Source organism: Bombus fervidus, chromosome 16 (assembly GCF_041682495.2).
Source record: "Bombus fervidus isolate BK054 chromosome 16, iyBomFerv1, whole genome shotgun sequence".
In the NCBI taxonomy this organism is placed as follows: domain Eukaryota; kingdom Metazoa; phylum Arthropoda; class Insecta; order Hymenoptera; family Apidae; genus Bombus; species Bombus fervidus.
Window position 1 is genome coordinate 5,994,538 of NC_091532.1, and position 11,411 is coordinate 6,005,948.

The 11,411-nt window shown below is 39.1% G+C and overlaps 2 protein-coding genes across 2 annotated transcripts; one reads left to right on the top strand and one right to left on the bottom strand.

Moving 5' to 3' along the window:
- The first annotated feature begins 805 nt into the window (after positions 1 to 805).
- Positions 806 to 3,074, top strand: LOC139995553 (methionine aminopeptidase 1). The gene is made up of 6 exons (XM_072019158.1): positions 806 to 1,176; positions 1,485 to 1,536; positions 1,687 to 1,925; positions 2,105 to 2,327; positions 2,403 to 2,678; positions 2,749 to 3,074. Exons 1-6 carry the CDS (start codon positions 1,066 to 1,068, stop codon positions 2,979 to 2,981), a joined length of 1,134 nt encoding a protein of 377 aa, XP_071875259.1. The 5' UTR covers positions 806 to 1,065; the 3' UTR covers positions 2,982 to 3,074.
- Positions 3,075 to 3,373: 299 nt separating this feature from the next.
- On the bottom strand, positions 3,374 to 8,831 carry LOC139995547 (uncharacterized). Its single transcript, XM_072019152.1, has 5 exons — positions 8,629 to 8,831; positions 6,304 to 6,518; positions 5,882 to 6,225; positions 5,044 to 5,529; positions 3,374 to 4,715 (listed from the first exon to the last, which is right to left on the bottom strand). Exons 1-5 carry the CDS (start codon positions 8,632 to 8,634, stop codon positions 3,736 to 3,738), a joined length of 2,031 nt encoding a protein of 676 aa, XP_071875253.1. The 5' UTR covers positions 8,635 to 8,831; the 3' UTR covers positions 3,374 to 3,735.
- Positions 8,832 to 11,411: the final 2,580 nt, after the last annotated feature.

Consider the following 11,411-nt stretch of genomic DNA (forward strand, 5'->3'; position numbering starts at 1 on the left):
GAAATATGTACGCATATAAACATTGGCTAAATATTTATGTACATTTATTGTAAGCATGAATCGAAGCTCTTATCGTACCTGGTCAGATATGGTCTATAACCGCAATCTGTCAAAAAGCTACTCCCGGCTGCACCACTTTCAGGAGTAGCAAACATAGAAAAATTATGGCATCAAGTTGCCTATCATTTTCTACGTACGAAATCCAAGACCCTAACACTTGTCTCTTCTGATCGTAAGGATTTTTGCTCTCGAGCTATACGTTACAATCTTAGGATATGCCACCGACTCGTTTTATGATATGAACCATGTCATATCAACCATTCACTTTTTCGCATCCCTAGAGATAGTCTAGAGAAAAGATATAAAACGAACAATGGACGATTCAGCTGGTATCTCGAGAAGATGTGGTGAGTGAATTATTTTGAACAAAACAGGCCGTTCATTTTGCTCAAGTCTCCGTGTTAGCCAAACCAATAACAAAGGGAAACATCAGGTTTCAACGAGTGGAAAAGCCCGCTCATCCATCGCAGGCAAGCATTAAGTACAAGATAGACCTGACATTATAAGGGATTTCATGCTTTATGTTCTAAAATACCGACCACGAAAAATATCTTTTTTACCATTTACCACACCTGTTTATACATCGACTAAGGTCAGGTCAGAGAGGAAATTTTCTCTCTTCTCAGGTATGTGGTCAGATGACTGTTTTAAATCGTAGAGGGCGTAACAAAACTTCTGCTTTTTTCTGGACGATCGGTAGTTTAGAACATATAACACAAAGTCTTGTAAGATACTAGATTTATTCCGTATCTCATCTGTGATATCACGGAGTCCCATAAGATGCAATATCTATTCTATGTCTCATCTGTGTCAGAGATCTATGATTTTGACCACAAATAAGCCTCGTTTGTGTTAGAAGCAGTTAGAAGTTTCGTCATCCATGTCGAATTAACAAGCAAATCCATCGGTAAAACAGTACAGTAACGTCTCGAATTACTTCTTGCCGTTTGTGTCGTATTCGTCGAGTCACGTCACACATAGTTTCCGAAGAAAATTTCAACGAAAATGGCATTCGCTTGTGGTACATGTGAAACACCGGGCTGTAAAACTATAGCCACCCTCCAATGTCCAACTTGTCTGAAAATTGGAATACAGGGCTCCTATTTCTGCACTCAGGTAAGCACCACCTTATATATTTGAAGGTTAGTTCAAGAGATAAATACATGTACCAGGTATTTAAATGTACCTCGTATGGTATTAATTAATAATAATTAAGATCATGTACCTTTTATTTTTGAAACGACTTATAGTATCATTCTTAGTATATAAATAACGTTGTTAATATATTTTCGTAAGAAAATGAATAAATATCATGTTTTAATGATATACGTTTACAAAAGATCTTTCGAGCGTTTCTGTAGATATTTTTGTTTATTTATTATGATACTTCTTTATCATTTTAGCATGTTCACATTTTGTTGCAGGATTGTTTTAAACGGAGCTGGAAAACACACAAAGTCATTCATCAATTGGCGAGTGAGTTTAGCAATTAACAATTACGTAAAGTGTAGCTCTACTAATGCAAAATAAATTTATAATTAAAAGCTAGAAAAATGTATATTTTATCAAATATATATACGTATTTAAATGATCGCATATAAAATGCAAAAATATTGTTTCTAATAGAAGGAATAGGTGGAGATAAATCTTCGAACGAGTATAATCCATGGCCTTTCTATCATTATACCGGTAAATTACGTCCGTATAAGAGAGAACCTCGTCGGGAAGTACCAGAACATATCAAACGTCCAGATTATGCTACACATCCAACTGGTTTGTCCGTAAGCGAGCAATCGGTACGAGGTTCTGCGCAAATAAAAATCCTTGATGATGAGGAAATTGAGGGCATGCGAGTAGCTTGCAAGGTACAACGATTATTAAAAATATTAAAATATGTTTTTTAATACGTCGATTGACGACTACTCCGATTGGAGTGATCGCGTTAATTTTTTATATTTAAAAAATGTTCTTACTAATTTGATACAACCATATTTTTATTCTCTTTTAACGAAGAAGAGAACATAAATGAAAATTACTCCTATAGCTTGGACGAGAAGTCTTGGACGAGGCTGCACGTGCCTGTGATGTAGGTGTTACTACAGCAGAGATAGACAGAGCAGTTCACGAAGCTTGTATCGAAAGAGACTGCTATCCATCTCCACTGAACTATTATCAATTCCCAGCTAGTTGTTGCACTTCTGTTAACGAAGTGATATGCCATGGTATTCCTGATACTAGGCCGCTCGAAGATGGAGATATTTGCAATGGTATTATAATGTGATATCTCCTTAAATACGGATTTAATACAAGCACGATAACATTATAATTCTCGTTTCTTACAGTTGATGTAACTGTATATCATAATGGATTTCATGGTGACTTAAATGAGACGTTTCTAGTCGGTAATGTGAAACCCGAAGTGAAAAAATTAGTTGAAGTTACGTACGAGTGCTTATCGAAAGCTATAGATATCGTACGGCCCGGTGAAAAGTATAGGGAAATTGGAAATATTATTCAGAAACATGCACAAGCGCATGGATTCAGTGTAGTACGTAGTTATTGCGGCCATGGAATTCATCGTTTATTCCACACTGCGCCAAGCGTACCTCATTATGCGAGTAAATATCCTGCTTATAATTGACGCTTTAAATCAACTGTTTTAGCTTAACTCGTTTTCGTTTTGTTTAGAAAACAAGGCTGTGGGTGTTATGAAACCGGGACACTGTTTTACTATAGAACCAATGATATCTCAAGGTACATGGAGAGACGAGATGTGGCCCGATACTTGGACAGCAGTTACCGCGGATGGTCAATGGTCGGCACAATTCGAACACACGCTATTAGTTACCGAAACTGGTTGCGACATTCTTACGAAACGACTCACAAATGATGGCAAGCCGTGGTTTATGGATCGATCATAGTAGTATTTCATCGTAAATTACTGCCAGTTTATGTCATCTCAAATTTTGTGAATACCCAATCACTATGCTGCTTAAAAAGTCTTTGTAATTTTATTCGTGCGAGGTTTGTTTTTCTTTCTTTAAGATTGAATCCCCTTCCTCGTAAGTGCTAGTAGAATGATAGTATTAACTCCGGTATTTTTTACTGTATGCCTGTTCTATTGGCTAATTTTGTAAAAATGAAAAGACGGGACGAGATGATCTTCGAAACGATAGAATATTTGTAGATTTTCGTTTGTAACCAAAATGACTCCTGTACCATATATTGGATAGATTACCTCAATGATACATATGTACATATATATAAGTGTAATTCAGATTGGTGATGCGCAATAATTGAAATAAAAGATTGATTCTTTAAATCAATGGCAATATCTTTTGTCCATTTTTTTTACAACGAAGTACGAGTACATCGACAAACTTGCCGGACAATAAATAACATTAAATAAATTACTATCCTTCACGCGACTGTTTTCAATGTATCGTCGACGAAAATTTAATAAATATTCTAATTATAACCACAAATCGTAATCTCAAAAAAGAAAGTTTCGTCGGCGTACTTTGTAAAAACAGTATAAAATTTCCCGCTTTAGAGAAACCCTATTCATTGTCTAAATTACACAGAAATCCCCGTAAAGATAAGTCTGATCGATAAATAGAACTGTAATAAATATTTTCGTCCAACTATATATACAAAATGATTCGCAACAAAATGTTATACTCCGCTCTTAGGATTCAAACGCGATCCAAATTCAACGTTCGATCGATCATAAGACGTTCTTCCGTCGAACGACGCGTTTGCCTGCGAATTTCCAGCATCCGCTTCGTCGTTCTCATACTCGTACTCGACTTCTGTATTTTCTTTCGGCTCGTCATTCTGTATCTCGGTATTGCTATAATCATTTTCATCCGGCACCATAATTCTCAATGGTCTTTTATTGCTATACGGATTTTGTCGTTGACGTTGCTGTTGTTGTTGTTGTTGTTGTCTGTCGTATTCTTTCTGCCGTTCCTCGTATTGTTGCAGTTGTTGTTCATGTTCTTTCTGTCGTTGTTTCTGTCGATTCTGAACTCGATCTTGGTAATAATTCTGATCATAATGATCGTCATCGTTGATTTGCTCGTTCGTTTTGTATTCTTCGTTCTTGTGATTAGGAGGCATAGTTTCATCGGTCTGTACATTTTCCTGTTGTTGTTGTTGTTGTTGCTGTTGCTTTCGCAATTGTCCGATCAATTGACTGTTAACGTTTCCAGCAGCTGCCAGCGCTGCTAATTTTTCTGCAGCCTCTCGATTAGGCAGCGTCGTGTAAAATTGCGTCGACATTGCATCGTTGTTAGCCACTTTGTTAAAGTACGTCGTCTGATCCTTTTGATTGTTGGTCTGCTCGTACTCGATGTTATTTTCCAATTGTTCGTTTCCATCGGCGATATAAGCGAGATCCTCGTTCTGTTGCAGGCCAGCGTTCTCTTCCTCGTTCAGAGGTGACTCCGGTCCTACGTTGTAATTCGTATTGACCCTGCCAGCGGCGTAATCCTGGTTGAATAAGACCTGCTGTTGTTGTTGCTCCTTGTTATCTTGCTCGTCGTAATTGAACGATTGCATCTGGGGCTGCGAGAAACCAGTCACGCCGGTAGGCTGGAAGAATTGACCGAGTTGCTGCTGAAGTATGTGTTGCTGAAGTTGTGGCTGTTGACCTGGAATCACGATCGTTTCGATTTATCTTGTTATCTGAACGACGCGCTTCGGCCAAGTCGATGTACGATATAGATAAAGGATAACGCATGAGAGCTGTCGGATTTTCTATTTTTCCTTACTATACCATTTCTCGCGTTTTGAAAAAGAAGAGAGCACTTTCTCCGACGTATTCTAATTTAATTTACGGTAACGCAAAATTTATGTTAATGATACATATTTGTATATTTAATTGCTAGATATCAACGAAGAGGAAAAGAAACAAGATTTGCTGGACTTTGGACTGTAAAAGTAACGCTAAAGAAGAGATATCGTAGATGAGAATCATACCTGTTTGATACTGCTCTGGCATTTTTTGGGGAAAGCTGTTTAGAAGGTCGTAAAGTTGAGTGGCTGAAAGCGGAGGACCAGCTGGTGCCGGATGACCAACGTGTAGATCAGGAATTTGTTGATTTATAATGTAAGGAGTCTGAGCAGCGGTACCAGGGAAACCAACGTGAAGAGAACTGTGAAGATTCGTTTGCATAGGTAAGTTCGGCTGACCGAGTTGAATGTTCGTTCCGATAAGACCTATATTCGAAGCTGGATGATTATTCAAGTAAACGTCGTTCGTTTGTAAGTCAGGATTTACTAATGTCGAAAGCGTTGCAAATTCCGGGGGCAAGAACGTTGGCAGAACAGTTTGATACTCTTTCTGACTAATATCGTTACTTTCGGTCACTTCGTACTGGTGTTGCACCGGTGTCGGACTGGTTACAGTCTTCTGGGGTGTCAAACTCGTGATAGTCGCAAGATCGAAATTAGGCAACAAGGAACCTACGAAGAGAACACAATCGAGAAAGAAAAAGTTAGAAGAGATAAAAATAAAATTAGCAGACAGACTTCGACGTTATTTAATGTTATTTAAATACGATATTTAATGCTAGAATTTCAATGCACTCGTAGTGCGTAAACTTAGAAATATACTATGCATCGATAACAATTAACGTATACGTATATCGTGTATACTACGATCGTGTTTTTTTTTTCGATAAAGACTAATCAATATCGTTTCTAGTAATCGACAAAATGAAAAATCTTAGATCCATTCGTTTTGCCAAGTTTTTGGTTAGCGGATTTCCATTGTTTAACTGCTAAAACATTGAAGCTGAAAATAACGTAAACCAACCGTGTGGATTAACTTTATAGGTAGAATCGGTTGGCTGTTGACGGCGAGACGTCTCGTCTGCATTCGCTTCGTTATTGAAAGGCTTGTCCATGGGACTGAGATTCGGTGCAGGAATGGTATGAATCGGTCCTTTATCGTCGTCGATGCCACCCCTGTGTGTCGGTGGTAGAACAGCGGCTTCCGGCCTGTACTCCGGACTATATTCCGGCATTTTGTTCACGGCATGGAACTCCTTAACAGGTGGACGTTGCGGAAGAACCGCGTGATTATTTAGAGGAGCTCTTATCGGCATTTGATTCTTCCAAATGGTAGGCGGCACGTTGAACATCGGTGGTCTGCGAATTCTTGAATAAAAGAACAAATCGGAAAAAAGTCACGTTCGATGAAGCAACGAGGTGTTCGATGAAATTTCCGACATTCACCTATAATTAGGCGGTTTCTGGGACATTCGTTTGGGCGGGAAGTTCCCATTTATGTGCATCGTGTTGCCCACGGAGATTCTATGGGCGATCGGCCATGATTTCTTGAACATCAGTTTAGGAGGCTGCGGAGGCGATAACTGGGGCCTTCTGATCTTGTACCTGGCTTCGACAAGGCAGACACACACGACCAACAAACAGCACAGCCAATTTGTCGTCTGGAATTTGGTTAACAGAGCGCGCCCGTTATATGTATTCCATGGGAAACAAAAAATTGGCAGTCGACCAGTTGTCATCGTAAAAGGTAAGTGGGTCTTCTTCTCTTATCAATATTTATCATTTATACCCTCTATTCTACGGAGGCTTTTGTTAAAGAAATTCAACGTTCCATTTAATTTTCATGTACGTAGGTCATATGGATTTTTGCAGATTCCTCTAAAGCGTTCGTAAGATATTATTTTTGAGGATTTATTAGGATCGGGAAAGCGGACGCGTTAAAACCGGAAGTCCAGGCCACTCTTACGGTATTCGCATATCAACACGTGCACTTAGTTTCATTCTTCGCGGTTATGGTACGGGTAGAGTCAACGCGTGCGATGTAATACGAGCCAGTGGTCCTCAAATATTCTTCGATAAAAGACGACAAGATTTTTCTATTTTCTTTAATTACCAGGTATATTAGAGCGAGCGATTAGCGCCTCGTTAAAACGAATCTAACACAGCAACAGCAATATGAAAAGCAACTTAAGCAAATTCAACTCTACGTCAATTGGAGCTACGGTGGGAAAGGAAACCGTGTGTTTCGCTTACGATTCCGCGGAGATAAAATTGAATCGTTCATTGAAATCCGTTTCAAAGCAAGTGCTTTGGTATTCAACACCATCCGCTCAGCTTGTTACGTCGAGCGTCGATTTGAACGGCCGTAACAATGACCGTGACAATGGTATGGTTAACCGATCGTATCTATAGTTTGAGAGACGCTGGCACCGGCAATGAAACCGAAGAGAGAAGTGCCGCGAGTTGTTAGCGGACAAAGTGGGACGGTGTGCCACATCGACGTAGGAAAAGCGAGGGTAGTAAGAAGCTAAGAGAGGAGCGAGGTCGAAAAGAAAATAGCCGAGCATGGAAACGATGGTCCGGGTCGAATGGATTAGAAACGACGATGGTGGATGCAACTTGTTGCATCGCGACGATTATACTTCGTTTTCGCTCGACTCGCGTTTCCGCTTGGTAATTTCGTTTGCCAAGCGCGCGTTATCGACGATGGAAGAAGATTCCGCGTGAAAGGTTGAACACTCGCATACACTCACATACTGCTGTCTTTGTTCTTAACGTCTGATTTATAACGTTAAACGATAAATAGGAATCCACCAAGTAGTTTAATTCCGTGAATGATTGACGATACTCCTGTCAGGCTATTGCAATAAAATAAAAATTGAGAAAGCTTGATTTTACACGCGTTAATAATATTTAGAACGTCCGTGATTGGTTCGTAGTTTTTGTATAATTAGGCGTCTTCTATATCTGGCGGTACTTTTTCAAGAGGAGAGGAGGGAAACGTTTTCTCGAAGATGAAGGAAGAAACGTATGGCTATTTCCCGTTAATGATAATAATCAGACATCGACCGAGTATCCTTTTTTTTGTCATATAACGGAACTAGTTTCTACGTTGGGTAGACAGGCCTATTAACTTGATTTTTCAATCGTAGCGTAGTTACAGGCGCATACCTGTATATTCGTCTATCGTAATACAATGTGAAGAATACCGTGACATAACTAATGCCAGTGAAATTGGCAAAATTGTATAGCAATGGGAAGAGTTCTAGTTAATTGAAGAAAATTAATTCAACTGTACGAAGGACAATTGTTAAAGTGAATTATACGCTGAAATACGTGTCACGAATAAGAGATTATTCGACTATAGAATTCGTACGTATAAAATACTCGTGTGTTGTTTAATTACTTTACTGGAGAATTATTTATTTTAACGTTAGAAGGTTTTAGAATTATTTCATTATTTCATAGCTCCCAATATAAATACCTAAAGTTTATTTTTACAAAAGTTAGGATAATCGTTAAGAGGAGTCTAATCTATATTTTTGTAATTTCAGTCACAATCAGAAACGTCGATAAATCTCTTAAATTACAGAGAAGATTCGGTGTACGCGTAAACCACGCTCGACTTCGACCATAGAGAGTTACGTTATTTTCAATAAAACCGTCGAATCGTACGAAATCGCTGTGTAGAAAATGAAGTTTCTTCGAGAACAAGGTACTAGACAAAATATTGGTAAACAATAACGATGCTAAAAAAGCCTGACGTCTTACCTTCATCGTTTCGCCTTCCGAGCAAGAAGTTCCTCGAACGAAGAAATGACAATTTTCAGATTTATCACCTGTGCAACTGGACGTTCTCACTGGAAGGAAAAGACGGGAAAACGATAAAAAATAGGAAAAGAATGTGCCGGAAGTTACGGCCACAAATAATCGAACACGAGTTAACGCGCGCGATGATTGGACATTGAGGGAGCACTGTGTGTTCTGCACGCAATTAGGTCATTGTCCTTCATTTATACTCGCAACCGGCGAACGTATCATCGAAGGCCGAAACGCTGTGCCTCCTACCTTACTCTGACGGATAACAGCTGCTTCGAAATGCGGAACGTAACCGGGAAAAGTCATGGGTTCCACGAAATTCACAAGAATTCCCAATTCTACGTTTGTTCGTTCTGCGTGTGCAACGGAAGCGCGTTAAGCGAATCGCAGTTAATCGTATCACGTAAGTAAATATCTTCCCATCTATAATCGTTCCTACAACGAGTTATTTTTCCAAATAACTGAGCTTACGACTGTGTTAAAGCGGATATTTTACATTTTAATCCTTTTTAATTTTCTGAAGGGAATTATTCGTTGTTTTACTCGATCGTTCTTCGACTCTGCTCGTTTCTAGATCTTCGTAGACTGTACGCTTCGATTCTGCAAAACTTTCCCGAATTAAATAATTCATGCTTCAGCCACCTGTTCTTCTCTGGAACTCTGACATTTTCGATATATTTCTCGCTCTCTTTCATCTTACGTTCCTTTCTCCCGTGTTTCTTCCGACACGAAGAACTAAAGCGATACGCAGTCGACGTCTCTGCGAAACGGTACTTCGTTGAAGCCGCTTTTAGAAAAAAGAAAAAAGAAAAAAAAAATGAACATACCGAACGGAGAATCTTCTTCTCCATTCGATTCTACGCCAATCAATTTCCAACAATAGTTTGTTAAATATTGAGATTCCTACAGATAGCTGGAATTGTACGCTCGTTTCGATCATTTGTCAGGTATGCGTCTGAACGTTTACACAGAGAACGAGATGGAACGTTTCAATGGCAGATTGTATTTTATTAAATGTACTACGATGGATGGAAGAAGAATTCGACGGCAGGAAAGTCGATTTACGAGTGTACCAGGGGCCCTTCGCGAGTCGGCAGATGGGCAGAGTGATCGAAGACCGGTTAAACGCCGTTTCTCTCCATATCCTGCTACTGGATTCCCTCGTGAGGATACACCTGTGTGCGTGGATACGCGCGGACCAACGTGTGTGATCCAGTGACCCACTATATTCATCGGTGCTACGTGAGTTTATGACTAAAATTATGCGACCGTACCATTCAATCTTTTTCACGACCAACTTGGAACTTTTGCATCGCTTTGGGCATTTGCGTACTATTTCTTTCGTCGCTTAACAACGACAAAGTCGCTGCAACGGATCTTTGCGTAAAAATCATAAATCTTTGAACTTGAATTTCGATATTTTTTTTTGATACTTCGATTCTGTTCCGCGTGATTGTTTCTTTTTTTTTTATCTTTTTTTGTTTCGTTTTGTTTTCTATATTTATTTCTGAAATCATGGAAATATAATACGAAGATGTTCCGTTCCTCGATGTGATTTATCGATAATGAAAAAATATGTTACCCAGTTTCAAGTGTTTTGTCAGTTGAGGGAGCGATCAGAATAAAAATGTAACGTTTTATAGCGATGCTTCAGTCGTTCGATATCTTTAAGCAATGTATTTGGAAAGAACTGGTGTTATTCAGGATTGAAGGTTCATTGCACTCGATAGGAAGCATTGATGAAAGGAGATCGAGGCTGGATGTTGGTTCAGACGTTTTATTTTCTGATTGTCGTTCGTTGCTCCTCGTATTCGTCGCTCGTATTCGTTTGCACGTAATAATGTGAGAATAAAGTAACGCACCTTCCAACACAGTATCGGTACGTATCGACTAATCATACGAATAATGTTTCTTTTAATAAACAAATATTACGAATGAAATTGAATTAAGATAAAATTAGTTTATTAAATTATCAACGATAACAATAGCGAATAATAAAAGTCAAAGGGTAACGATAACAACAAAATATTTATTCAAACTCGATGCTTCACTGTATATACACTATAAAAGACTAATTAAAACAAGGCCAAGTCGTAGAGAGCGTAATAAAAATACTACGATGCCTATAATTACGAATCTTAATGGGTGTTAGGAGAAAAGGAAGGGAGAATAAAATAGCTAATCGTATTATTATGGCCTCCTTCGCTGCATGAAAATCGGCATCAGCGTTACTCGAGCTACATTTGCATTTATACGCATAATGAATCGTTATAAACTTTCATACAGCACGCTCGCCTTCTTAACGATCGGCAATCAACGAAAACCAGATGGAACAGTCGTATTTATTACGGCGATCATGCGAAAAAAGTGAACATCGTACGGCTCATTGTCGATTCAACGCGTGTCACAAGATAAAATCAACTACAAAGCACGTTAACTCGGCTGCTGTCCATAATTGTTCCACGCTCGTCGTTCCTTCATTTGCATGTCGGACCGCTTTCTTTTTTCTACGATAATTCCGTGAGGACTCGTCTTCGAATAACTTCCATCGAATCCATGAAATTTCTAGGTTTTCTTTTACCACGATAACGAGGCGAAAGCCGAAACTCGGGCGAACACGCTCACACACGCGCCAACACACGTACGCATACATATTCGTATGTAGGTAAATTGTCTCTAGCTAACATTCCTCCTTCCTGCATCGGTCCTTCGGGCAACATTTTACAAATTTCCCG

Excerpts from the sequence above, each read along its gene's own strand:
- LOC139995553 (XM_072019158.1), top strand. The coding sequence starts at position 1,066 with ATGGCATTCGCTTGTGGTACATGTGAAACACCGGGCTGTAAAACTATA. Across the intron at positions 1,537-1,686 it reads AGTCATTCATCAATTGGCGA|AAGGAATAGGTGGAGATAAA; the intron begins GTGAGTTTAGCA and ends TGTTTCTAATAG. Across the intron at positions 2,328-2,402 it reads AGATGGAGATATTTGCAATG|TTGATGTAACTGTATATCAT; the intron begins GTATTATAATGT and ends CGTTTCTTACAG.
- LOC139995547 (XM_072019152.1), bottom strand. Across the intron at positions 6,226-6,303 it reads CAGAAACCGCCTAATTATAG|AATTCGCAGACCACCGATGT; the intron begins GTGAATGTCGGA and ends CTTTTATTCAAG. Across the intron at positions 5,530-5,881 it reads CTATAAAGTTAATCCACACG|GTTCCTTGTTGCCTAATTTC; the intron begins GTTGGTTTACGT and ends TTCTCTTCGTAG.